Raw genomic sequence first — 27,343 nt, forward strand, 5'->3', positions numbered from 1 at the left:
TCTTCCCCCATCACCACCTGCTGTTTGATTTGCCAGGATCAGATCTTTCTGCATCCAAAGTCTCATATTGTCAACTGTGACAGGAAGTATCCAGAACATTTAACACCATTATGGACTCTTCCAGTGACATAACCATCAGCGATATATTGGCTTGTGGGAGGCAGCTCAACGCATCCACATTAGTTGTTTGGCCTCTCAGGTAGTGTTCCAACTTGTAATTATACAGACTTACTATTAGACCCTACTGCTGAATGTAACCTGAAGTTATGAGCAGCACTGCCTTGTCTCCTATAAGTAGACTATGCAGGGGTTTGTCAGCTATTAGAAATTTTTGTCTATAAACGTATTGGTGGAACTTCCTGACTCAATATGACAAACAAGCCTTCCTTCTGCACTAGCCAAAGTCCTGGATGCATATACTATTGAGTTGCTGGTCATTGGGTCACCTATGAGATAATACTTAGCTGATGCTGTATGGTGAGGCACCACATGTCAATACCAGATCTTGCTTGGGATCATAGTATGCCAACACCTGAGAGGATGTTAGCTGTCCCTTCACTTCACTGAATACTGTGGCTTGACTATTTGACCATTTCCAAGGCAGACCCTTTAAGAGTTGTTACAAATACAGATTATGTATTAACATTCCTTAATAATTCAGCAGCTCATGGAAAGGCAAGCTCTGGTACACATGTGGGAGCCAGGAGACTTTTGATTGACTTCACTTTCTTTCAACTGGTGCAACCCAGTATTAGGTAAAAACAATGACTGCAGATGCTGGAAACCAGATCCTGCATTAGTGGTGCTGGAAGAGCACAGCAGTTCAGGCAGCATCCGAGGACCAGTAAAATCGACGTTCCGGGCAAAAGCCCTTCATCAGGAATAAAGGCAGAGAGCCTGAAGGGTGGAAAGATAAGCTAGAGGAGGGTGGGGGTGGGGAGAAAGTAGCATAGAGTACAATAGGTGAGTGGGGGAGGGGATGAACGTGATAGGTCAGGGAGGAGGGTGGAGTGGATAGGTGGAAAAGAAGATAGGCAGGTAGGACAAGTCATGGGGAGAGTGCTAAGCTGGAAGTTTGAAACTAGGGTGAGGTGAGGGAAGGGGAAATGAGGAAGTCCACATTGATGCCCTGGGGTTGAAGTGTACCGAAGTGGAAGATGAGGCGTTCTTCCTCCAGGCGTCTGGTGGTGAGGGAGCGGTGGTGAAGGCGGCGGTGAAGGACCTCCGAATGGGAGGGGGAGTTGAAATGTTGGGCCACAGGGTGGTGTGGTTGATTGGTGCGGGGCCAGTATTGTCAACTCTGTAACTCAAATGGTGCCTGGAACACTTTTTCCATATAAGGCATATGCTCGCTTGGGAGAAATGTTTACACACCATGTCCAAGTCATTACCACATCATTCAAATAAATGGAAACCTGAGGTAGAACTTGTAAAATGTTCTCCATTGTCTGCTGGATAAGAGCACAGCTGAGGATATCTCAAATGGCAGTATTGTACACTGGTACTAACTCTTATGGGTAATAATTGTGGCATATATCTGGGAATCCTCACCTAACCACAATTAGAAGTATACATGGCTCAGGTCCAGCTTTGTGATGGACAGTATCCCCTTGTCAGCTTTACATATATGTCCTCTCTGCAATGGACTGCTAATTTATCGAACTGCGACAAGCAGTTTACTGTTTGTTTGAAATCCTCAAAGGTGAGCTGACCTGTTAGGCTTCACCTGGTACAGCCCATTCCACAAACTGGACTGGTTTGATGATTCCTTCACTTCCAGCCTTCAGATTTCTGGTACTGGGTGGGCCTTGCAGGATCATAGAATTGTTTTCTGCAGGGTGGCCATGGCTCCTTTGATAGTCCCTAGACCTTTTGAATAAACTTCTGGGTATTTAATTAGGGCTTTACTCAGGCAGCCATTTTCTAATTAGCTCAACATTTTTCAATCAATGTGAAACTTTCTCAACCAATTTTGCCCATCAAGTTGGACATCAACCTTTTACTACAAGTAGTGGTAACTGAACCAGCTGCTTCTCATGAGACCAGAACCAAAGATTCCCCAGTGCAGACTCAGTCAGTGTGCAATCCTGAAGGCTGGATTCCAAAGCAAATTTTGTGAAAGACTGTTTCTGCAATCACTGAAACAGTCGTGCTGGTATTGACTTCCATTGGAATCGGGTGACTATTTAACCAGGAGCTTACTTTGATTGGTACTGATTTGGATGTTGCTAAGCAATTTAACTGCTCCAAATCAAATGCAAATGGACTTTGCAGGGTGTGCACTCTCCTGGATATTGGCCCATGAGTTCTTCCTCCAATTAGGTAAAGTGAGATCTTTTTGCTGTCTCAACTCTGCATACCAGCAGCAACTACAATGACTTGCCAGCCTGATATTGAAGGAAATTTTAACTGTGACAGAGGCTTGGCTTTGTTTTGGAGTTTTGCTGACAGCAGACCTACAGTCCCTCTGTTCAGGATATGTCTTGTGTCAGCCTATGCAGTTGCCTACATTCAAATGGTTTTCCCCACGCTCAGTCAGACTGGCAAGGGTGTCCATTTCCATCAAAATATCTTGCTCCACTTACTGCATTTTCCAATTAGAAAGGCAGTGACTGATTTAAGTTCAGTTAGGTTTCAGCTAGTAGATGCTTTTGCATGGTTACATCATTAATCCCGCATACCAAGTGGTCTCTCAGCATCTCATTAAGGGCTAAATCGAAGTCATATGCCTCTGCCAGTCATCTGAACCGAGTCAAAAATCTCGATATGGATTCCCCTGCTTCTTGAGTTGCTGAGTAAATCTGATAGTGTCTCAGAATTAGAAATGGCTTGGCATCATAATATTCCTGAACTAAATTCATCAACTCTTGAACGATTTTAGTATCTGAGACTCAGGGAAAGTTAGGCTCATATCAAGTGAAAAAGCTATGGGTCCACAGCTGTCAGGAGAATTATTTGTTCTTCATCATCTGCCCAATGTTGTTTGCCCAGAAAAAAGTAACAGATTCTTTTGACATACTAGGCCCAGTCTTCAATAGCAGGATCGATTGAGTCAAGCTACCCAAATAACAGCACAATGGCAGAAATGCTTACCCCAACTCAAAGATACATTGCAAGTTAATTTCTTCAGGAGTGTGCTTTTCTCTTGTTGCCACTGAAATAACTCCACAGAAACTGGTATCCTATCACACTGTCACCTTTTACTTACATGTGGAGAATCCTTGATACTGATCAAGCTTCCTCAGAGCTTCCTTTTTATCTGTCAGCCAGGGCTCCCTGATTGAACCAGATTAACAGTCCCAATCAGGGAACTCATTCTATCTGGTCAACCTTGTTATAATCACTCCAGCACTCTTGATGTGGCAGTGCTGGTTTTGGGTTGTGGTGGACAAAGTTAAAAATCACACAACACCAGGTTATAATCCAATAAGTTTATTTGAAATTCCAAATTTTTGGAGCACTGTTCCTTCATCAGGTAACTAGTGGGGAATGATCATAGGCCACAGAATTTATAGTAAAAGATTAAAAGTATCATAGAACTGATGCAATGTAGTAAACAAACCTAGATTGCTGTTAAGTCTTTGATTAGTTAGAACATAGATGCAGGTTTCGACTGATTGATATGTAAATTCCAGCACTTACTTCAAGTCACAGTCTCAAGATAACTTAAGGTTTTATAATATGAAAGAAAGTTGGTAGCTCAGCTCAGACAATGCATTTAAATGTGTGAGGTTAGAGTCTGTTTTTTTTCCCAAACTTGAGCCAGACTGGTTCAGTTTCCAACGTAGGAGTTTATAAAATGTCACATCGACTGCCTATAGATTGTGTGCTTTTCAAAAAAAAAGAATGTATCTGCAAATTCAAATTCACCCCCTAGACTTATGTGTTTGTGCACGTGTGTATGTGAGGGAGACAAAGTGACATGTGTGTGTCTGTGAGAGAGGGAGAGAGTGTATGAGTGTGTTTACGTGCATCTGTGCTTGATAGAGTGGTGCGTGAGTGTGATGAGTACATGCGTGTGAGAGGGTGTGTGTGTGTATGTGTGCGCGTGCACGCGCGCTTATGTGTACGTATGTGCATGTGTGAGATTGTATAGTGCAGTGGGGTCAATTGTAGTGTGACATGAAATTACTATGCAGAAGCTACGATAATGAATGAATGGACACTGCGCAACAATTGCCAGACAGATATGTTCCCTCCCAAGGGGGGAACACTTCAGCGGTCAAGGACATATTTGAATGACCATCCTCCAAGGTGGACTTCGGGATACACAAAAAAACATAGTCACCGAGCAAAGGCTGATAGCCTAGTTCTGTACGCATGAGAACAGCCTCAACAGGGATCTTGGATTTATGTCACAATACAGGTGACTCCACTACACTATACACTCTCACACACATGCACACACTATCACACTCATACAGACCGTCTCTCATTCACATGCTCTCTCACACTCACATGGACACAGGCTTGTACTCCACCACACTTGTGCACGGACTCTATCAAGCACGCAAACACACACTCTTTCACACACACACACATATAAGTCTATGGGGGGATTATGCATTTGCAGATACAATCAACTATGTTCAAAGCACACAATCTGTAGGCAGTCAGTCCGTGTGACATTTTATAAATTCGTACTTTGGAAATAGAGTCATTCTGACTCAAGGTTGGGATACAGACAAACTCTGACCTCACACTGTTAATGCATTGTTTGAGCTGAGATTTTTTATATTGATAAAACCTTAAATTATCATGGGACTGTGGACTTGAAAGAAATGCTGGGGATTTACATAGTAATCAATTGAAACCTGCATCCCAGTTTTAAATGATTAAAGACTTAACAGCAATCTAGATTTGTTCAATACCTTGCTTCAGTTGTATGACACCTTGACCTTTTACTATAACTTTTGTGTCCTATGATCCTGTCCCACGAGCTACCTGATGAAGGAACAGCACTCCAAAAGCTCGTCCTTCCAAAAAAACCTGTTGGACTATAACCTGGTGTTGTTTGATTTTTAACTTTACAGAGCTCTTGTTGGCATCTTACATAGGATGAACAATTCCTGCATGTGTTAGCAGTTGGACTTAATTTTTTTAGAAAAAGTAGTCTTAATGCTGTCTATATTTAAAATCTGAAGAGACATTGCTTTGCTTTGGTACTGATGTACTACATACATCATGAAACTACATTGGGAGATATGTTTCTATGATTCTTTTGATAAATCCTCTAACTTTGAGTGTTCATTAAGCCTTATAAGTTTACTGAAAGCTATAAAATACTTTTTTTTTAAGTGGACCAATTTTTTTCCAGCTTGTGGATTATCGTGTAGAATTCAGCAAATGGTGGGTGAATGAATTTAAGTCCGTCAAGTTCCCATCTCAAGGTACCATCTTTGACTACTACATTGATTCAGAATCAAAGAGATTTATGCCTTGGACAGATAAGGTGCCCACATTTGAATTGGATTCTGACTTACCACTCCAGGTACTTGCGAAAACAGCACACATTTGAATAAGTAATCATTTACTGTCTTCCTTCCTGTTCCTTCTATAGCTGTGCAAGTATCTCCTGTGATATAATGCTGGGTCATACATGGTCATGTAGTTGTAAGTTTTAATTGTTCATTCATTAATTTTCACTAAAGCTCCTGTGGGATGCTACACATAGATATTCTGCGGCATCTTCATTTAATAATGCGTGAAACAAGACATGTTGCAATGTCACACCTAAGGGCCATCCCAAATTTATGCTTGGGCATACTTAAATAAATTCAATGAGCTGCAAGCACAAATCAGACATCCTAATGTTGCTTACTAGTCCACCCTGCTTATGTCTAAAGAGGGAAAAGCAATGAGTTGTGATTTGATATGGAGTTAACACTGGAACCCCTTGTCCTCTGGCTCCATATTAGATTAAGTTAAAACAAACTTCTGTTGATTTATTCAGTGATCTACAGCAATACTATTAGATCATGTAGTGACTGAAAACTAGTTGGAATTTGTCTAATATAGACATGAGGACTCTTCATCTCAGGTTAACACCTAGGCTGCATAAAAGGTCTAAAAATGTAGGATGGGTTGTTTCTCTGCTAATTAGCAGTCACGTTGACTTTGTGCCCTGATATCTTTGATCCATAAGAAGAAAATTCAGTTAGATTTTCTGGATTGAATTGCTCGATGGCCATTACATATATGTGGATGTCACAACAAAATTAGATCAGACATGAGGTAAACTGTTACATAGTCTGGAACCCAGCAGTCAAAGCTGGTAATACTGATGTCAGACCAAGTAGCATGTGTAACGAACCAGATCTTGGACATTTTAAAAATCCAAACAAGTGACATTTTTAAAAAAACAGCACTTTGAAGGGAAAGAAGAATAAAAAAGGGAAAGAAATAAAATGTTTTTTTTACGGGGAATCATTAAATAGTGATAAGGAGCAGGAGGAAAAGGCATAAAGATAACAGTTATATTGGGCACAAGCCATGTGAAAAGATAAATGATGAGGTAAAAAGGAAAGAAAACTGGCAAATTGGAGCAGGTTCTAATCATCCATGAGTCTGGTGCAAGGAGAAACGAACATGTTGACATCAAGGTGGAGACCATCTCACTAATAGGGAATAAAATCAAGTTTGTAGTGACTACCTGGCTCCCTGTGCCTCTAGCAGGTAATGCTTATTATCCAAACTCTACTTGAGGAAAGCTATTTCTGACAGAACTGAACTCCTTACAAACTGAGGTGCTAGAATGGAAAAATTTAGGAAAGAGATAACATCAACATGTTGTGTTAATCCTTTTAATACAAAAATGGTCCCAAGGTGTCTTACATAGGAATATTAAGGAGAACTATGTCGACTCATGTCATGAGATGTGGGTGTTAGGTCAAGAAAGATTGAATGTTGGGTCTGGCAGTGTTAAGTTTGCAGGAGGAATAATGATCAAGTTTAGTCATGGGTGGTTAGGAGATAGCTTAGGGTGGGATTGAAGGTGGGGTGTCAGGAAATAGACCAAAGAAGATGGACCATTGGTAAATTAGGTGAACATTTAATAGTTACCCAGGAGTTAGAGAAAAATTTCAATCCTCTAACTTTCCTGGGCAAGTGCTATGTACTATGCTTAACCTTGAAATCTCTAAATTCAAGTGAGTTTTTCAGACGGTTCAAAAAAGAGGTAATTGCCCACTGGAAGTTAATTACCTGGGTAATTCCCACAGTCAGCTGTGCCATGGATTCTGTTTGGTCCAAATGTGCAATTCCAGTCTATGCTGTTCCATCAACTATCTGGCCATTGCAATATCTGGACCTTTGAAGCCAAACTAGAAGTTACAATAGCAAGTTGTTTTCAAAAATATTAACAATAATTGAAGTTGATGACTTTTGATAATTTAATTCAATGAGAATGATTCAAATTTTAGATTAGCCCTTAGACAATTAATGTTTAAACTCCATATGAAGTAGGTAACATTTAAATCTGTAGTAAAAGAGAAATGATTTCTTGATAATGCTAGCTGAACATTTTGCATTTACTCCAGAGTCATAACAGGTAGCAGAAGCTGACAGGGCCAGATTAGATTACTTTAGCCCAAACAGAATTTAAAGACCAAAAAAGGAACTAGGAAGACAAGCTCAGGAAAAGAAGGCAGCATGGCCCATTACAAAAAAGGAGTAAGAACTAAGCCCGGAAGGCAAAACGATGAACCAGTGACAAAGAAGAGATGGACAGAGATATTTAACTTTGGAAGTTGGAACTGGAGCTGCAAGCACACACATCAAGACCAAAGGCAACTTGAAGCTGCCAGGGAAAGTTCCACTGTGCCTAATAGACATCAGAACCTCAAGCCAGGCCTCAAAGTCCTAAGATTTTCTAAATTTGTCCCCATATTCAAAAGGAGACAAACCTTATTTCCAGCATTTGAAAAGGTTGCAAATCAGTTACATTCAACAGACGCATGAGACACTGATGATCCAGGGGAGGTTAACAGTAAAAGCCCAAAGGTCTTGTCCAACTAGTCCCCTGAAGGGACAGCTAAATACAAACAGCCTAAAGATACAGTTTCTGAGCACCTATGAGCTCACGAGAGATGCATATTGTCAGATTCTGAAATTCAGAAAAGCAGCTTGCACAAATGTTTCTGGAATTTGAAAAAATCAAAATAGATGATGGTACAACCTTTAAGAATAAAGCACCAAAACAATTGGTATTAGAGAAATGCAAAAATGATCCCTTTACAATACTAGAATGCATCTGAGAAACAAACAACCTCTGCAAGTGCAAACAACGTAAAGGACAAGGACTTTGAACTGATTCAGAACTCCAAATCACAGCAGGTCAAATAGTTTGGATCAGCAGTAAAATAAACTATATTTTCAGGGAAAAGCAAATGGGGAGAAACAGAAGAAAACAATCACCAACTTGAAGAATATTTAGAGAAGGCTAAACTGCAGGCATGCTTTGCCAATTAAATTGGAGAATAATAGACCATATAAAACAATTGTTGGCGTGTGAGAAAATCCCAGGAAATCTTTCAACACAATCTGTATCTGCAGTCACTGAAGTTCTAATGCTTTGTGCAAGTTCTGAGGAAGGCACTTAAGGCTTTCAGGATTTTGTATGTGAAGGGGAAATGGCCTGTAGTGGTTCCAATTAACCTAGTAAGGAATTCACCATACACTGTAAAATTATTTGTCTGCAATCAGGAATAATGGAGATTTCCCCACATAGAAGCAGGACAAATTCCAGAATAGTAGTCAAAAAACTAACTGGAGAGGGTGTGAAAATTCACTTATCGAGTAAATTCATTCATTGTTGAACTAGTGATGGTGCATTTAATCTCAAGTCTGCCATGCTAGAAAATTACTTCAAATTGGAAAACGTTAGCTCAAGATCAGACCAAGGCAGCTTAACAACCTGAAGAATTTCAGCAAGAACCTGTAGAATTGCAGACAGCTGAAAAAAGTGCAAAAACTCTACAGGGTTAATGGAACCCATGAAATTGTTCATCAATAGTCAATTGGATTAAGTAGTCATGATGTGGATGTGCCAGTGCTGGACTGGGGTGACAACGTTGAAAATCACGCAACACCAGGTTATAGTCCAACATGTTTATTCGGAAATACAGGTTTTTGGAGCACATCTCCTTCATCAGGATTAAATAGTAACCGAGCAAATTCTCTTGCAAGCCAAGAGAGAGGAAGGTGCCCTACTTCATGAAAAAGCTGACGTGTAATCTGAGTTGAAGCAAAACCCAGAGAGTCTAACAGCCAGAAAAATGGTCAACCTTACCCGTCAGTATTTGGTCTTTGAAAACTGCAGAAATAGTGTTTACTGGATTTAGTTGAGAAGACCAATTACAATTTCCACATGATTGGAGAAAAATAAACAAAATTGTCAAAGCATCGAAGCAATCAATATTGTTTGCAAAGAATTAATTAAATTTTGATCTCAGGAAAAACGGATGTAAAACTTTTGATAAACAAATCAGAAAAAAGAGAAAACATTTTTCTTTGAGTATAAAAGCCTCTTACTGGCAGAAAGGCCTCTTACTAGCATCCCTGTAGCTGCAAAAAGTGACTAGAAAAGTGATGGTTTAGAGGCACAGCAATAGGCTATTGTTAACTTGCTTTCTCAAAGGGGGAGTTTGAAGGATTCAAGTCCTGCTTTCATATAAAAAAAATTAAGGTAGCTACAGGCTTGTCTGTACATTTTTTTATTGATTTGAAGGATGAAGAAACCACATGGAGGAAATCTGGTGAAGCTCTACAGTTAAAATCAATACAAACTTTCATAAAAACAGAGAAAAGATATGGATGAGAATTTCTCAATGAAATAAAATGGAAAGTATAAAGGGGAGCTATACTGCACCAGCTTTGTAATTATCTAAAAATAAACAGTGTATTTCATATATTTTTATTCTACAATGTAATTCTCTATATAGATCACTTTACACACATCTTCTCAAATTCAATAATATGCTTTACAATTAGAACCCTCCCTTCAATACCTGTCTACTGTTTCCAGTTCTCAAACGTGAGTCTCCCATATACATGCTGCTAAATGACAAAAACTCATATTGTGGTTGAAACCGTCCTTCCTGCTCCTCCCTTACCATTCCAGAATGACATGATCAAGCTACACACTGCCCAACTTCTCAATGTTCCATATGAAGCAACCTTCCTGCAAACAGCAGGCATCTGGTAAATGACAGCTTTTGAACTTGTGGCAGGAGTGATTCTTTCTACAAGGTTAAAGACCAAAGCTGTGGGCAGCTAATCTCCCCTTCCTGGGGCTCATACAAACACCTTGTGTATTCATGGAGACAAATAGGACTGCCCATTACTGAAATTTGTCTCCTCAAATGTCTAAGTGGTGGCATAATCACCTTATATTCAGAAATTCACTTGGCTCTGGGGGTTTGCATTCATAGCTAGATAAAATAGATTCTGTAAAAAAATGTGAGCATATGTATTTACATTTTTTCTATAAAAGGGAAATATGTCATAAATGTACAGTTTTAATTTTATGTATCTTTAAAATTGACACAACTATATATATTTTTACGTCTTAAACCTTTTAACCATTTTATGTAATTGCTTCATTGAGGTTTAGAAATAAAATGTTTTTCATTGTTAACCCAAAGAACCGAGTTAACTTGGTTCTTAGACCAAGTTATACACAGTGAAGTATTTATGTATTAAGCTGACAATGTCATTTCTCTTTTAAATTCAAATTCTCTTGTACTCAGCTCAGGAATGGTGTGAATGAGGAGTCAGTTCATCTTTCCTGACTTGGACATAAATGCCTGGAAGATTCTCTTGTGTTGTTATTCCTTTAAATATATACAACTATCATAGCTCCATTCTCAGGTTTTGTTACAGGCCAGTCTTTCAGGTTTGATTTTATTATGGATACTCTATTGAAAAATGTTAATTACAGGTTATTAATTTTAAAAAACTTCAAATGTGCAACTGCCATATGTCTGTGCCACTAGCAGATCTATGTTCTAATTGTAACTTCTTATGATGCAGGCTGCCTTTGTACATACAACAGAGACCATCCGCCTACGTTACTTCATTGATCTTATGCTAGAAATTGGTCGGCCAATAATGTTAGCAGGAAATGCTGGAACAGGAAAATCTGTCCTCATGTGGGAAAAGTTGAATAGTCTGAATATTGAGGACTATCTGATTCAAGCAGTCCCTTTTAACTTCTACACAAACTCTGCAATGTTACAAGGTATTGAAATTACCCAAAGAAGAGGGATGATTTTTATCTCCAATGGAGAAATATGCTAGAGGTAGGCAGGGCAAGAAAAATGCCTTCCTGCAGGCAAAGATGAGGTTTTTTTCCTTGTTCTGGCAACTTTTCATTTGCAGGGTTAAAGTGCAAGCTGAAGTGTTTACCAGAAATTCTAATTATACGTTCCTTTCTGAAATTATTTGTTTTACATGAAGTTAGAAGGGCATTTTATAGTACAATTGTCTTGCAGTGTTCAGAATTCTTGAAAATTAAACAGTCATGTCATACAAATACCAGGCCATATCACTCTAATATAGAAAATTTAAATCTCTTGATGTAACATCCAAACATTTTCAAAATAAATCATGTCTTGCATTGTCATATTGTCTACTCAACATTTGTGGTTCAAGATGTTTACAAGTGATTCAACTTTGTCATTGGTACTTTTGCGTGTGTTCCCCATCATTGAAAATCGAGGTACTTGTGGAGCCTCTTCTTCTAGTTAATCAGATCAGAGCAGTGCTAATTGATCTAATTTATTGATTGAGAAATTGTTTAGTTCTGTTTATCAAATGTTTCTTCCCCTGTTCAACGTGTATAGATTCACAGGCACTGTGTTATAGATTCACCTAGATTAGCATCTGATTTTTCAGCATGTCTACTATTTTTGGCTTGCTGTCTTAAACTCTTCATCAGGGTTAATCTCCAGTCTGTGACTATGAATATACAAAGCTATGAGCCTTCACTTTGTACTGGAACACAATTCTGCTGTTATTTGTTCTACATAATCTCATGCCCAGTTTTGAGTGACTAGAAAGGGGAGGCAATGGCCTATGGAATAGCAATCATACCATAAGAACCTCTTTGCTGTCTTGAGTCTATTTATAGCAGCAGCTACAAGGCTTGCTGGCCTGTATCCTGAAGGCCTTTTTAGCCATTTGGCCATGGCTCAGCTTGATTTGGAATTTTGCTGTTGGCTGACCTAAGGTCCTCTGTTTAGGGTATCCCCTGCATGAGGCTTTGTAATTGCTAACACTCAAGTGGTGCTCCCCAATCTTAGTTGGACAGTTGATGGTGTCCTGTTCTTTGCGATCCCTATAGCTCCACTTGCCACATTTCTAATGACAAGGCCAGTTGTAGTGCCTGTTTGAAGTTCAGTTGTACTTCAACTAGTAGGCATTTTTGCATGGTTACATCATTAATCCCACATACCAAATAGTCTCTCAGCACCTCATTCAGGATTACATGCCAAAAATCACATGCCTCTGCAATCATCTTAACCTCAAAAATCCCAATACAGATTGGCCTGGCTCTCAGAGAACCAAATACAATAGATAGCACCTCAGAATTAAATGAGATTTTGAGTTGTAATATTACTTAACTAAATCTATAATCTCTTGAAAGGCTTTAGTCTCTGGAGCCTCATGGAAAGTTAAGCTTAATAACCAAACATCCTATGGGTCTACAAGCAGTCAGAAGGATTCTTACTTTTCATCTGCCCCAATCTTATTTGCCCAGAAAAAATATGTGTTCTTTCCACACACTGGGCCCAGTTTTTGAACAAGCAGAATCAAACAAGTCAAGCTTCCCAAATAAATGCATCATGCCATAAATGCTTATCTCAACTCAAAGACAACTATTGCAAGCAAATCTTCTTCAGGCATGTACTGTTTTCTCTGGTCACCACTGAAATAACCACACAAAGGCCAGTATCCCATCATCAAGTCATCCTTTATTTATATGGGCTCTGACCAGCTAGCTCAAACCCAGTCCCTTGACTGAGGTGACCTTCTGAATTCCCTGTTTATATCTGCCAGCCAGGGCTTCCTGATTGACCCAGGTTAATAACCTCAATCAAGGTTCTTATAATTAATGAGATCCATCTGGCCCTGGTTTCAATCATTATACTTGGTGACCACCAGTGCTACCAATGAATATTTGTATGCATTGAAGCATCCCACCCGAAGTACGTTCTGTACCCTTGCTATCTTCATTGCTCCAATTAAGTGGTGTCTGCTATTGAGGAACACTGATTCTTCAGAGAAGAGAAGCAAGAGGATTTCTTGCATATGGTTGACCTAATATCATGAGACAAATGGGAAACAGAGACAATGTTGAGGACTACCATAGAAAATTTTTAACTGACTGTAAACAATTGTGCTGCTACCTTAGGTGGGTGCAGGCCATATGGTATAATGATACTTGTATAACACACCTCTGGCATAATTGACAATCTAACTGGCATGATGCACAAGCTATGATAAATTAGTGAATCTTACTTAAAGAAATGATGGTAGAAAGCAACGGCAAATACTTAAAGCATGTCAGACAAACTGCAACAATTGTTTGTTCCTGTTTGGAATGAAAATAAAACAGGAAAGAACCTGACTGTGGCTAACAAGGGGAAAAAGGGATAGTATTTCCCTAGAACATCGGAGGCTGAGGGGTGACCTTATAGAAGCTTATAAAATTATGAGGGGCATGGATAGGATAAATAGACAAAGTCTTTTCCCTGGGGTCGGGGAGTCCAGAACTAGAGGGCATAGGTTTAGGGTGAGAGGGGAAAGATATAAAAGAGATCTAAGGGGCAACTTTTTCAAACATTGGGTGGTACATGTATGGAATGAGCTGCCAGAGGGAGTGGTGGAGGCTAGTACAATTGCAACCTTTAAAAGGCATCTGGATGGGTATATGAATAGGAAGGGTTTGGGGGGATATTGATCGGGTGCTGGCAGGTGTGAGTAGATTGGGTTCGGATATCAGGTCAGCATGGACGAGTTGGACCGAAGGGCCTGTTTCCGTGCTGTACATCTCTATGACTCTATGACTCTATTAGATCCAAGTGTGACAATACTATCACTTTAAAAGGGTTATTTTGTCCTGGGTTCTTTTGAAAAAAGGCTATAATGGCAGAGTTACCAAAGAGTCTAAGGAGTTAGAAAGCTAAAAACAGTTTAACAATAGAAGAGGATTAGCTAGTTCTTCCAGTTCAGGGTTTTCTAGTTTTTTTTTAGCTGTAGCAATCACAAGATGTGAAAGTCCAAAAGGGTTGCAAGATTCAGTAAATGATTCCTAACTGACTTCCTCTGAAATCTCCCTGGATGTTGATTCCTCCTGGTGTGAGGAACCTGTTCTTTTTGCAAGGTTACTATGCCCTTGAGTTTTTTCTTCAGAGAAGGGGGTAATTGGCCAGGCTCCAACTAGACCAGATCTGAAAGGTTTATTGGGGCCTTTTTGTTTACCCCTAACAGATAATGCCTCCAGCCTAAGGCTTTCATGTCTTAAAAAAACCCGGTGTAATCATAGGGGTATGGTCAGCTAGCTGTATAGCTAGCCTTTATTTTGATTAGAGTTTTTGATTCAGTTCAGCAGCAGTGTATGTGAAAAAGGCCTGCTGGGACACAGCTGGGTGCTGTGTCTCTAACATCAAGCTTGTAAGCCCTGGTTTGTTTCACTATTACTCTTTGTGCTAAAGGATATATTAATTGGGATTAGATTAGATGAGATTAGATTCCTGACAGTGTGGAAACAGGCCCTTCAGCCCAACAAATCCACACCGACCTGCCGAAGAGTAATCCACCCAGACCCATTTCCCTCTGATTAATGCACCTAACACTATGGGCAATTTAGCATGGCCAATTTACCTGACCTGCACACCTTTGGACTGTGGGAGGAAACTGGAGCACCTGAAGGAAACCCACGCAGACACGGGGAGAATGTGCAAACTACACACAGACAATCGCCCAAGATTAGAATCAAACCTGGGACCCTGGTGCTGTGAGGCTGAGCAAGTATTGTTGGAACAGCATCATTAAGTCAGGATAGTCTGTCAAGTTTTTGGGATAGGATAAGTTATCTGGTATTCTATTTTCTGTTCTTTGTGTTTCATTCATAATTTTGTAAATAAATTCTGTTTGTTTAAAACTTGGCAGTCAGAACAGCTAATTCACTCTGGGAATATCCATTGTACACTTAACTAAAACATATAGCAAAGTTACGGCCTGGACAACCTGCTTAAAAATGTTTTGAGGGGTTGGGCCTGATTCATAACACTGCCTGTAAGAATCAATCTGAGTTTGAATTTACATTTTTGCTCAGGGGTATGTTTATTGGATGTTACTATATTGGAACAATTAATTCGTTAAGTTGCAATATCGGGTCAGTTAAGTTTTTCAATATTTAAGTTATTCTAAATTCCACTTTCTTTTGTTCATGTTTTAACTATAGTGTTTAAATAAATTATGTTTTGCTTAAAGCTGAGTGGTTTGACCAGTTGTATCACATCTGGAGCGTTCACTCACATCTACCTTTAAAATAAGAAAACGTTAGGGTCTAGGCTACTTCCTTAAAGTATTTTGAGGGGAGCTGACCTGGTCCATATAACAAGGAAGGGGCATACCAAGTGTTCAAAGAAATGCAGCAGACCTGGGGATTGTAAGCAGTTTACATTTCATCAAAGAAGGACAGAAGAATTGATTAAGAGGGGAAAAGGGTTTATAAGAGAAGGCTGAGGGGAACATATAAACTGATTGTAAAAGATTCTATAGGTATGCAAAGAGAAAAATACTAGTGAAGACAAATATAGTTCCTCTACAGTCAGACATAGGGGATGTTATCATGGGGAACGAAAGAGACAACAAACTATATTGATTGATTTTGAAATGTCTATCAAATCTCAATCAGACTCTTCTCTCCAAGGAAAACAGTCCCAACTTCCTCACTCTACCCTCATGAGGTTTCTCATTCATGGAACCAATCTTGTAAATCATTTCTGCACTTTCTGAAATGCATTAGCATCTTTCATATAATGTGGTGCCCAAAACCATACAAAGTACTCTACCTGAGGACTACCAAGTGTCTCGTACAAGTGCCTTGCAAGTAAGTGTAAAAATGTCTAAAATGAGCTAACATTCCATTCCTTACCAAATAGCTTTCTGGAATAGAACTATGTACTTTCTCAATAGTTCCTTCAAGTATTTCTCCAATTCTCTCGTGGATATTGTGATTGAATCTGCTGCCAGCAGCAGAAATTTAGGGTGAACATCATCAAAAATCCTCTGATGTTCCAAGCAATTACAGAATTGAATATGGGAAAAAATGATGAATCTACTGAAGAGATCAGATGGAGTCAGTTTCCATCAAGGGATACATCTATATCCAAAATTGTTTGAAATCTGTTTGTTATAATTTGATTGCTACTCATTCAAAGTATTTAAGTGAAGAACATTGTGAATAAAAGATTATCATTATAGTTAGTGCATTTAAATTTTCATTCTGAATTCCTCATAGCTGTTCTGGAGAAGCCATTGGAAAAGAAAACAGGAAGAAATTTTGGCCCACCTGGAATCAAGAAATTAATTTATTTTATTGATGACATGAATATGCCCGAGGTGGATAAGTATGGAACTGTGGCACCTCATACACTAATTAGACAACACTTGGATCATGGACATTGGTAAGTACTGTAATCTACTTAGAAACTTTTTAATATAGTTATAATACTGCATATACATGTAAGATATTAAAATATGGTAGTTAGTTTTTATTCTCTATTTGCATTAGTCTTGATTTACTCTGCCACAATTTTGAGTCATGCATTTTATTGAAATATTTTACAATTGAAGTACCTCATGCCCATATTACAGAAGATTTTAGCTTCCTTCTTCCAGTAGAAACTGGACCGAGCAGGAGTGAAAACCAAAATAGAACAGTAAAACATAAAGCACAATTTCTAAAATATAACCCAGAAAATTACCTTGAACCTCTGTTAATTCAGGTTGTCTCACTTACTACCCTGAAAATTCCAGGCTAGTGGCTTTGAAGCCACCCAATCTTTATGAGGCTTAAACTAGAAAGCTTCTTCTGGATGGCTGTTTTATGAGCAGCTAACCTTTGATGGAAAAATGAGATCTCTTCGTTCAAATGGTCCATAAGAAATAGGTGGTTAGCTTACATGTTGTGGCTTCTCACTCAATATTCCCCTATTAATATGTCCAACTAGATATATTAAATATTTAGTAATAGCACTATCAATTGAAGCAAATTATTTCATTAAAAAGTGTCTATTTTGACGTAACAATTTTCTTTATGAAAGGATATTGTGTAATGATTGGATTCATTGGACTTCAGATAACCTAATGTATTTTTCCATTAGGTATGATAAGGTCAAGTTGACATTGAAAGATATTCATAACTGCCAGTATGTTGCCTGTATGAATCCCACAGCTGGCAGCTTTACAATTGATTCTAGACTTCAGGTAACTAATTATATATGGTTTGTTTTTAAATATGACTTTTTTCATGATTTTACATTGGCCCAGATTTTCTTTTATCAATTTATCCTTCTGTATTTGCCTCATTACTAATTAGAATGTGTCATTGCACATGTGACAGTGCATTCAAAGTAGCATGGTCAAATGTCAGCATGTTCTGTAAAAAATCTCTGACTATAATAATGGATCTCTGGACTTTGCTTCACTCTCCTCGTCCAAAACATTATTTGCTAGAAAGTAGAACCATTCATTTGACTTGCAAGCCTAACTTCAGAAACTATGGTCAGAATTTTACCAAAGAAAATGCAAGGTGGTGTGAAGTGAGGGCAGTGAGTTGTAAAGTGGCATTGGGGTCAGGCCTTCAACATCATGAAGCATGAATGGTATTTTACATGAAACAAATGGTGAACCAGGTAGGGATTCTGCTCTCTAACAATGAATGAGTAATATTTTGTAAGGCGATCGCAGACCACACTGGATGGATCACAGCCTCAGCAGCTTTTAAAGGACCACTGTAGGCTATTACCTGCAGGGACCTGTAGAACCCAGGCCACTGGAACTAAGATATTTCATTGACTGAGTGGAACAAGAGAGGGTTAGACATCTGGAGTGAATGACTTCATTGCAAGGATCTCTTTGGACAGATGTTCAAGAAGGCTAGAATTGCACAGCTTCCCAACACTCACTTACCACAGCACTTTTAGCTTGTTAACATGAAGTCGACATGCTCTATCCCTATCGAGGCTCTTATAGTGAGGACGTGAACTGGAATGAGAGGAAGCAGTAAGCAATTGCCCACCATTAACAGGAACCTGCTTGTCAACTGCCAGGCCAATTCCATAATGTAGAATTGGCAAAGAGCACAGAAGGAGATAATGAGGACTGTAGATGCTAGAGAAATCAGAGTTGATAAAGTGTGCGCAGGTCAGGCAGCATCTGAGGAGCAAAAGAATCGATGTTTCAGGCATAACCCTTCATCAGCAGCCACAGAGTGAACTGGTGCAGACACCTGTGAGAAGACACATGTAACTAGTGTACCAATTGTACATACACCAGACAAGCTAACTCCAGTGTAAGAGTACTAATGTCTTCAAACACTGCGTCTTTTCCAAGAGGCTGTGTCAGTCTATAAGACATGGTGGAATTGGAGGTGATTCTATTGGCTCTAAAGATCATAGTGGTCCTGAATTTCTATGCTTTAGTCCCATTTCAGTCATCTACTCAAGACATGTGGGGTATTTTCTAGTCAGCCATATAAACTGGATCAAGATTGGGGCAGATATCGTCTTTGTGAAGGCCAATCAGTGCATCTTCATTGGCAATTACTTGCTACTGAGTATGGTTGTCCACATAGGAAATTCTGTGTCACTGGTCATAGTTCTGTGCTTCCTAGTGTAACTGATGAGCCCAATCCAAGAGTCACATCGCTGATCACACATTTGGCATGTATTTCTGGGCAGTGGAATTGGTCCTTGTACTTGAGATCATTGGCATTCCTTTCTCTCGTTCCATTTCATACTTTCTCCCAATGACAAAACGAATTCTCAAAGAATTGTGTCCCTTTATAAAGGTGTTTCCTCCAAGTCAGTTTCTTCTGAATGCGGGTCTCCAATGCATTGAATTCTATGTTGCACTTCTTGAGGGAAGCTTTAAGGGAATCTTTGAAATGCTTTCTTTGACCTCCTTTCATTTAATTGCCTTCCTTGAGCTCAGCAAAGATTTGTTTTGGCAGTCAGAACTCACATCCTAAGCATGTGGCCAGCCCAGTGGAGTTGGTTTCAGATAATCATTGCCTCTATGCTGGTATATTCAAGGATACTGATGTTAGTATGCCTGTCCTCCAAGCTAATGCAGAGAATACATATGAAACAGCGTTGATGGTACTACTTAAGAGTCTTGAAGTAGCATCTATACATAATCCAGGTTTTGGAACCATATAGAAAAGTGAGAAAGATGACTGCCATTCTCAGAAGGGCCTTGGTATCAGCATAAATGTCACGGTTGTCAAAGATTCTCATCCTTAGGCTTCTGAAGGCAATACTTGCCGTTTGAATATGATGTTGAATCTTTGCATCAAAGTCAGCCTTAGATTAGTGGTAACTTCTCAGGCAGAGAAAATGTCCCATGTTCGGGAAGATTTCTCTGTTGATTTTAACGGAGGGATGACTAGAAACTTGACCTGGACAAGTTGGTAAAGGATTTGAGTCCTGTGGAAGTTAAGGCTGAGACCAATTCTTCAGTAGCTTCCACAGTGGCATTAAGTGATGCTTGAAGAATCTCTCCTGAGAGAGCAGAGATGATGTTGTTATCTGTATACTGAAAATTCACAAGGAAGATCAGTGTTGTTTCATTCTTGGATTTCAACTCACTAGTTGAAAAGTTTTCCATCCATCCTGTAGACAATGTCTGCACTACTAGGAAGTTTGTTCTTGATAAGATGAAGTATGGTGGTGATGAAGATGGAGAAAAGGACGGGTGCGATGACATATTTCTGCTAGACGTCCTTGCTGTCAAAGGACTCTGTCATATTACCATCAGTGAGGACCATCACTGACATCATATCATGAAGGAGAATTTCTCTGGATAGCTGGCTTTTGACAGGATTTTCCAAAACACTTTCCAACTGACTGAGTTAAAATGCTTGTTCAGGCCGATGAAGGCAATGTAGAGTGGTTAGTGCTGTTCCTGGCATTTATCTTGGAGTTGCCGAGCATAAAAATCATGTCCATAGTTTCGGAGTTTGTTCAAAAACAACACTGGCTTTCAGGAAGGATTTTCCCTGAGACTGGAAAAAGGTGCCTAGTGAGCATTTGTAAGATGATCTTCCCAGCAACAAGAAGCCAGAAAATCCCTCAGACGTTCCCACAGTCCTCTGTGTCTCCCTTCTTGAAGATGGTGGTGATGACAGCATCCATGAGATTGGCAGGAGTATGTCCTAGATTTTCAAAATCAGTTGATTGAGAAGATGGGTAAACTCTGCTCCTCATGTTGAAGATCTCCACTGGAATCCCGTCTACTTCTGCAGGTTTTCCAGTCTGCATGAGGCTTCAACTTCTTCCAAGCTGGATGGGAGTCCAAGACCATCTTTGATGGACATGCAGGGGATTTTTTCAAACACATTCTTGCCAGCAAATAGATCGCAGTGTAAGTTTTTTGAAGGCATTCTTTTCATCAGAGGCTGATGTTTACTTTGTCTCCCAAAAGTGTTCTATCCCTACATTGCATCAGCTTGAGGCCAAGCTTGTTGGATTGGTATTTTGCCTTAGTGACACTGACGGAACCCTGGGTGTCATGCTTGTCAACTCTTTATAATGAGTTACAACTCTTTAGCTTTCTAAGTCCGCCATCAGTTCTTGATTTCCCTGGTTCTTCTTTGGACTCTCCTGCCTTTGCTGTTTGATGAATTCTGCTCTTAGCCTCACATCAAACATACAATGAATGATAGCGAGAGCTTCATCAACTGTAAGTGGTTTCCCTCCCTCAGTATCAAATGGATCTGTGATCACTGGCAGTAGATCCTGCAATGTGTACTTGTTATCCTGGGAGCAATCATTGTGTTTGCATGTTCTTGGACCCCCAGATCCTAGAACCTGCTTTTCAATTACTTAGCATAACTACAAGAATGGATATTTGTTCAGAAGTATTGCTCACTGAAGAAATGGCAGATGATACCAGTGAGTAACTAAGGACAAGTCATCGGAATACTATAATGCAGGCAAGTCGATTATGATCATAACAATTAAAAAGACAGTTAGTCTCTTCAGATTGCAATTTAGATGTCCAAACTGATCAGTGGAGCAATTTAATTTGCATCAGCAAGGGCCATCGAGAGTTGTTTAATTTTTATTAATTTATGGAATGTACGTGATGGTAGTGAACTGATTTGTTGACCACTGCAGTCCATGTGCTGTAGGTTGACCCACAATTTCATTACAGAAGGCATTCCAAGAATTTGAGCCAGCAATAATGAAGGATCAATGATATCTTTCTCAATCAGGATGGTGAGTGTCTCGGAGGGAAACCTTTTAGAATTAGAATATAATTTATTGTCTCGTGTACTCAAGTACAGGCGTACAGTAAAACGTTGCAGGTGGGGATGTTGCCATGCCACAAATTATTGACTTATCTGGCATATCATGCTACAACCTCTACCCTTGGACCCTATGCATTCTCTCCTTTGATTTCTGTTGGCACACGAATCAGTAAGTCTGCCTCCTGTACCTTCTAACAGCTCAGTTACCTTGGTAGATATTTAGTTAGGTTACAGTTGGGAGCACATGCTGATGAGCACTTCACTGTCACATCTCCACACCTGGCAAAGGAAGGAATGCCCAGGTTTGTTACACACAGAAGACTGTCAGAGACCAGGAACTTGCTCAGCCCCAGACGGGAAAGGACTTCATGCTGTCAGCAAATTGTGAATACTTGCAAGTGGACATGTAGACTGAGGAGCACCAAACGGGTTTGTTGGGAGCAGAGGATGATCTGTCAGCCAGGTTAGAGGAATACTGTAATGCAGTTTGGACCCCTCATTGCCCATTCTCTTAACCTGTCTAAATCTTTCTGCAGCCTCCCACCTTCTCAATATGACCTGCCCTTCCACCTATCTTTAAATCATCAACAACCTTAGCCAGAATATCCTTAGTTCCTTTATCTGGATCATTAATGTATAAATATACAAGATCAGTAGCTATTCCACAATGAGTTTGCAACGATCTATGTGAATTCCATTTTTTATTCTCATTTTTGTCATGTTTTCTCTGCCTATTACCGTTACTAATTTTAAATGCTCACAATAACTACTTATAGTAGTTATTAAAACAGCAGCAAGTGAAGGACGATTCACTTTAACGACATTTCAGATTACAACAACAATTTTTATTGAATGCTAAAACACTGTCCACACAACTTGGAGGAAGAAAAATGTTGCCAGCAATGGCTGCAACATTAGTCAGCTGGTGAGGCAACAACAGGTTTTATCCCTGTATGCATCTGAAGCCATTATAAGAGCAGGATATGCCATCACTGAAAGATAGGTAAGTAGTCCAAAATTGCTCATGGAATGTGCCAGTAAAGCCTTCCTTAATCATTCAAGAAGTAAAAACCATTATCAATCAAGATTAACCCTGTGCTGCCAAGGTTTATTAGCCAAAGGCTAATGTGTCACTCAAAAAAATTGCACCGAAATTTTCTTTTTGATTTTTTGTGCTGAGGCAAGTTTGTAGAAGCAATATTGCTGGGGTAGTTTGGAGGTTTTTTTTGACTGATCACAGAAAGGCAGAAAATAATATTACCTTGCACAGGTATGGTAATATTCACTGACTCATAGAATCCCTACAGTGTGGAACCAAGCCCTTTGGCCCATCAAGTCCACACTAACCACCCCGAAGAGCATCGTACACTGTCCTTACCCTGTCCCTATAACCCTGCATATCCTATGGAGAATCCATTAACCATATTTGGACACTTGGAGGAAACTGCAGAAACTTTAAGCTTACTTTTAGCTTTTCTTTTGAATGAATTAAATACCATACTATGGTATGGTGATGAAATGTCTGAAAACAAACCTTCCAGCTCAGCAAACAAACTTACATCCAGAACCTCAACCTAATCTACAAATCTTCTCAAACCTCGCTATCCACCATCAGTTTGTCCAATTACCAAATATATTAATACCTGACCGCAGTTTAATCTATTTAACTTTGGGTTAATTCACCATCATTTGTATTGTTTAATTTGCAATTTTATCCAAGAACTAAGTGATTATATAGGTTTTTTAAAAAGGTCTAAGACCGGTTATCACAGTATCACACAGATAATTAGACTGAAAGTATTTTATAATCTTTTATTTCAGCGTCATTTCTGTGTCTTTGCTGTGAGTTTCCCAGGACAAGATGCACTTCAATCCATCTATAGCAGCATCCTTTCTCAACATTTAACTGGTCGAAATTTTCCATCATCAATGCTAAAATTTCATTCACAGCTGGTCGCTGCAGCTCTTGGTTAGTACATAAAGCTACACACAAAATAACCTCTTATTTCTGCTGCATAGATTTTCTACAATAACCAAAAACATAATTGTTTATGAATTGTTATTTACTTATTATAATTTGTTTCGAGTCTGCTGATGTCTCAGTTTCTTACAAGATCCTGTATGAAAGAAGTCTTATTTTAATGTGCTTTATATCAAACTTGCAGCCATCACATATTTCATAAAAACTGGAATTGTACAAATTTTAGTGATATCCAGAATGGTAATTAAAAGGGAAGATGATGGCTGAGTGGTATTATTGCTAAACTATTAATCCAGAAACTCAGCTAATGTTCTGTGCATCAGTGATCAGGTTATTGATAAGCAGGTGATGCTTGAAGTATAGTGGAGTTTGCTGTCAACTTTCCTTTCCCAATCATGTTCTTTAGAATTATGCAGCAACACATTGTGGATAGCTTTTCCGGACTGGCCGTATTTGACCTGAGCACAGCTAGGATTTAATAATAGTGCTAGTGTCATGAATCCCAGAAGCTACTTGTAGTTGTGAATAATTCTGCCACTAGAATAGAATAACCTTTATTGTCACATATACACTAGTATAGGAGTACAGCAGTACAGTGTTTTTATAATGGCTGCCTCTAATGGCGCCATCTTAGGTACAAATACCTAGGTTCAAATTTTGGACCCAAAAGCAGAATAAAAGGAAAAGTAGTCGCATTACTTACAGTGTGAAAAATAAGTTATAAGTAAAATAGTTATAACATAGTTAAAGGATTGACATTACAGTCCAGTAAACAATTTCAGATTGATATAACATTGCAAGGGCATTTTCAGAGCTCAGCAAGCACATGGTCTGACCACCAGTGCCAGGCACACTCCATTCCAACAACAGTCACACTCCATTCTAAGCCTCCAGTCCGCTCCGCCAGACAATCAGCTGTGCCAGGACTTGCCTTTCCTCTTGCAGATCTCCAAGTCTCATTTCTCCTTGCACTGCTCCAGGGCTCATTCCCCTCATGCTTTTCCAAGGCACACTTCCTCTTGCGCTGCTCTGAGGCACATTTCTGCTCACGCTGCTCCAGGGCTCACCCCCCTTGCACTGGTCTGGGACATTCTTCTCTTCACTGCTCAGGAACACGCTTCCCTGTGTACTGGTCCAGGATATGCTTCCCCTCACACTCTCTGGGGACTACTTCACTGAACACTGCTCCAGGACTGCTAAAATAGGAGAAAAAAAAGAAAGGAAAGAAAAAGGCAGAGCAGAGCAAAGGAGCATGCTACTCTCCTGCCATCTTGCCAGAACTGAACTAGAGAACTCAAGATAGAATGAGAGCAGTACCAAAGGGATGTGGTGCATACATAATGAGGTGAAAAGCACAGAATTGTGTGAGAAAACTCACAGGAGCTCAAGGAGAAAAACACTCCATGAAATTTGCCGAAATCAATGCAGCCAACGTTTGGTAAAATGCAGCCTGTAGTTCCACTCCAGAGAGCTTATAAATGCTTGGAGCTGTCAATCAAACTGAAATGGCAGGTACCCTGCTTTGATCAGTTATGCACTATCAACTCGGTCATGGCAGACATCAGGCTTATTTTTAAATCCCAATGTTTTAATTAAATAATAATTATCGCATGACCCTTACAATTTTTAATAAAAGACAAGAGGCTAGAGAAAGTTAAATAAAGACTAATTTCCTCATTCTATAACAGTTTACCAGTATAGAGGTCTTAATTCCCTTTCTTTTCCTTTCTGACATTAGTTCCCTTATATGCTGGAAATCTGAAATTAAACAGAAAATGCTGGGGATCTCAGTAGGTCTGGCAACATCTGGGAGAAACAGAGTTAATGTTAAGTCACATTCTGGGGAGGAGTCATATAGGACTTGAAAGAACAGCTCTGCTTCTCTCTCCATAGGTGTTGCCAGACTGACTGAGTTTCCCCAGCATTTTTTATTTCCTTCTTCTCTACAATTTATCTGTAACATCTGGATTTTAAAGCCCTCTGCTGATGTATGGTGTCATTTTGGACTTTCCTGTGATGTACTGTTCTGTGTTCTATCTGTGTTTAAAACACTGATCGCATTTCCCCCATGGAATTGCCAAGTTTATGCTGAAGTAGACATTTGTTAATCAGAAATTTTATTTTAGACTTTTAAAGTGCAACATTAATATGTTTCATGTTCCATTTTGCCAAATTATTTTTTAATCAACAGCCTTGCACCAGAGAATTGCATCATTTTATCTACCAACCGCCATTAAATTTCATTACATATTCAACTTGAGAGATCTTTCTAACATATTTCAGGTACAGTATCATTTTTTTATCCATTTATGTTAAGTTTGTAATTAAATGCAAGAGAAAACTTTACAGTGACTTCCAAATGAACAGTTATAGCAATAGATTCAAGAAGCTTCTGCTTTGGTTGCAAATAGTGACCTAGGTACTAACTGTGTTTAAAGTTATAATGTTGTAAGAAATATTTATTTTCTAAATTTTTGCACATTGTCAAACTTAAAATCTGCCATAAACTGATCATTTAGAATGGAAATTTAAATTGTTTCCATGTAATGCTATAAGCCTCATTTCCACTTCCTGCCGTTTCACATAAACTTTGATGCCCTTATCATTTAAAAATTGTTAATCTCAGCCTTGAGTATATTTAGCAACTCAGCCTCATTAACTGTCCAAAACAAAGAATTCCACAAATTCACTACCCTATAAAAGAAGAAATTCTTCCTCCTCTCTGTTTAAATGTGCAATCTCTAAACTTGAGATTATGATATCCGGTCCTAGACTTTCCACAAAGGGAACTAATCTTACCACATCTATTCTGTCAAGTCACCTAAAAATCTTGTATGTTTTAATAAGGTCACCTCTCTTTCTTCTAAATTCCAATGATAAAGGCCCAACCTACTTAACTTCTCCACATAAGACAGACCTTCCATACCTGGTGTTAGCCCAGTGAATCTTCTCTTGTCTGCCCCCAATGCCAGTATATCTCCCTTAGATAAGGGACTAAAAACTGTCCATAGTATTCCAGCTGTGGTCTGACTAGTACCTTGGTAGAGTTTGACAATTCCTCCATATTTTTATACGCAAACTTTTGAATTAAAGGCCAATATTCAATGAAATAATTATAGTAATACTCAATTTACCTTCACTATGCTTCACTATGGTTTCCCCCTGTCGTCATTTGAGGTCCATAAATGGCCAAAATATGAATACCTCATTCCATGACAGGTTTATCAGTGTAGGTCATTTTTCAACTTGGAAGAGGTCCCTGTGTCAAAGGCAGGCATCACATTTGGACATTGGCGAAACCCAGATCCTAACCTAATTTCATTTAACCCTGAGCCTACAGAAGCCCTCACTACATACCTATTGTCTAGGTCCTCCATGATCCTGAAACTCTGGAGTGGTAGTCATTGACAACAGCCATGACTCCCTCAGCAGCATTGCTAAGTGTAAGAACTGCCAACTCCTGATTGGGTTGATGCTGGTACAAATTGAAGGGTAAAGAAACCAAATGTGCCATCTGTTGGAAAAAAGGCAGGAACTACTGACTTCTGGATTTGATTCATTAGCATGCATGAAACTACAATAGGACAAGTGGATCAGTTATTATGATATGCTTAGATCCATCTTTATCCTTGTATTCTGAATCTTGATTCATAGGTTTCCCTGGCTGTTTGACACAGGTTGAACAAGGTGAGAGAACAACAGTATCAGATGGCATTGAGTAATCAATAGGCTGGAAAATCTTTAAGTACTGAGATCTGACAATTACGTTTTTGCACATAGTTCTGCTCACAGGATTTGTTCTTAGAATGTACCTC

General features: G+C 39.2%; 1 protein-coding gene across 1 annotated transcript in view; it reads left to right on the forward strand.

The window, feature by feature from the left end:
- LOC140464058 (dynein axonemal heavy chain 17-like) overlaps positions 1–27,343 on the forward strand; it is a 408,886-nt gene that overhangs the window by 255,289 nt on the left and 126,254 nt on the right. The window contains exons 38-43 of the mRNA XM_072558720.1: positions 5,318–5,491; positions 11,032–11,239; positions 16,532–16,697; positions 17,397–17,499; positions 23,369–23,516; positions 25,720–25,811. Coding sequence (XP_072414821.1) covers positions 5,318–5,491; positions 11,032–11,239; positions 16,532–16,697; positions 17,397–17,499; positions 23,369–23,516; positions 25,720–25,811 — 891 coding nt within the window. The remainder of the gene's footprint in view (positions 1–5,317; positions 5,492–11,031; positions 11,240–16,531; positions 16,698–17,396; positions 17,500–23,368; positions 23,517–25,719; positions 25,812–27,343) is intronic.

This window comes from Chiloscyllium punctatum, chromosome 39 (assembly GCF_047496795.1).
Source record: "Chiloscyllium punctatum isolate Juve2018m chromosome 39, sChiPun1.3, whole genome shotgun sequence".
Lineage (NCBI taxonomy): Eukaryota > Metazoa > Chordata > Chondrichthyes > Orectolobiformes > Hemiscylliidae > Chiloscyllium > Chiloscyllium punctatum.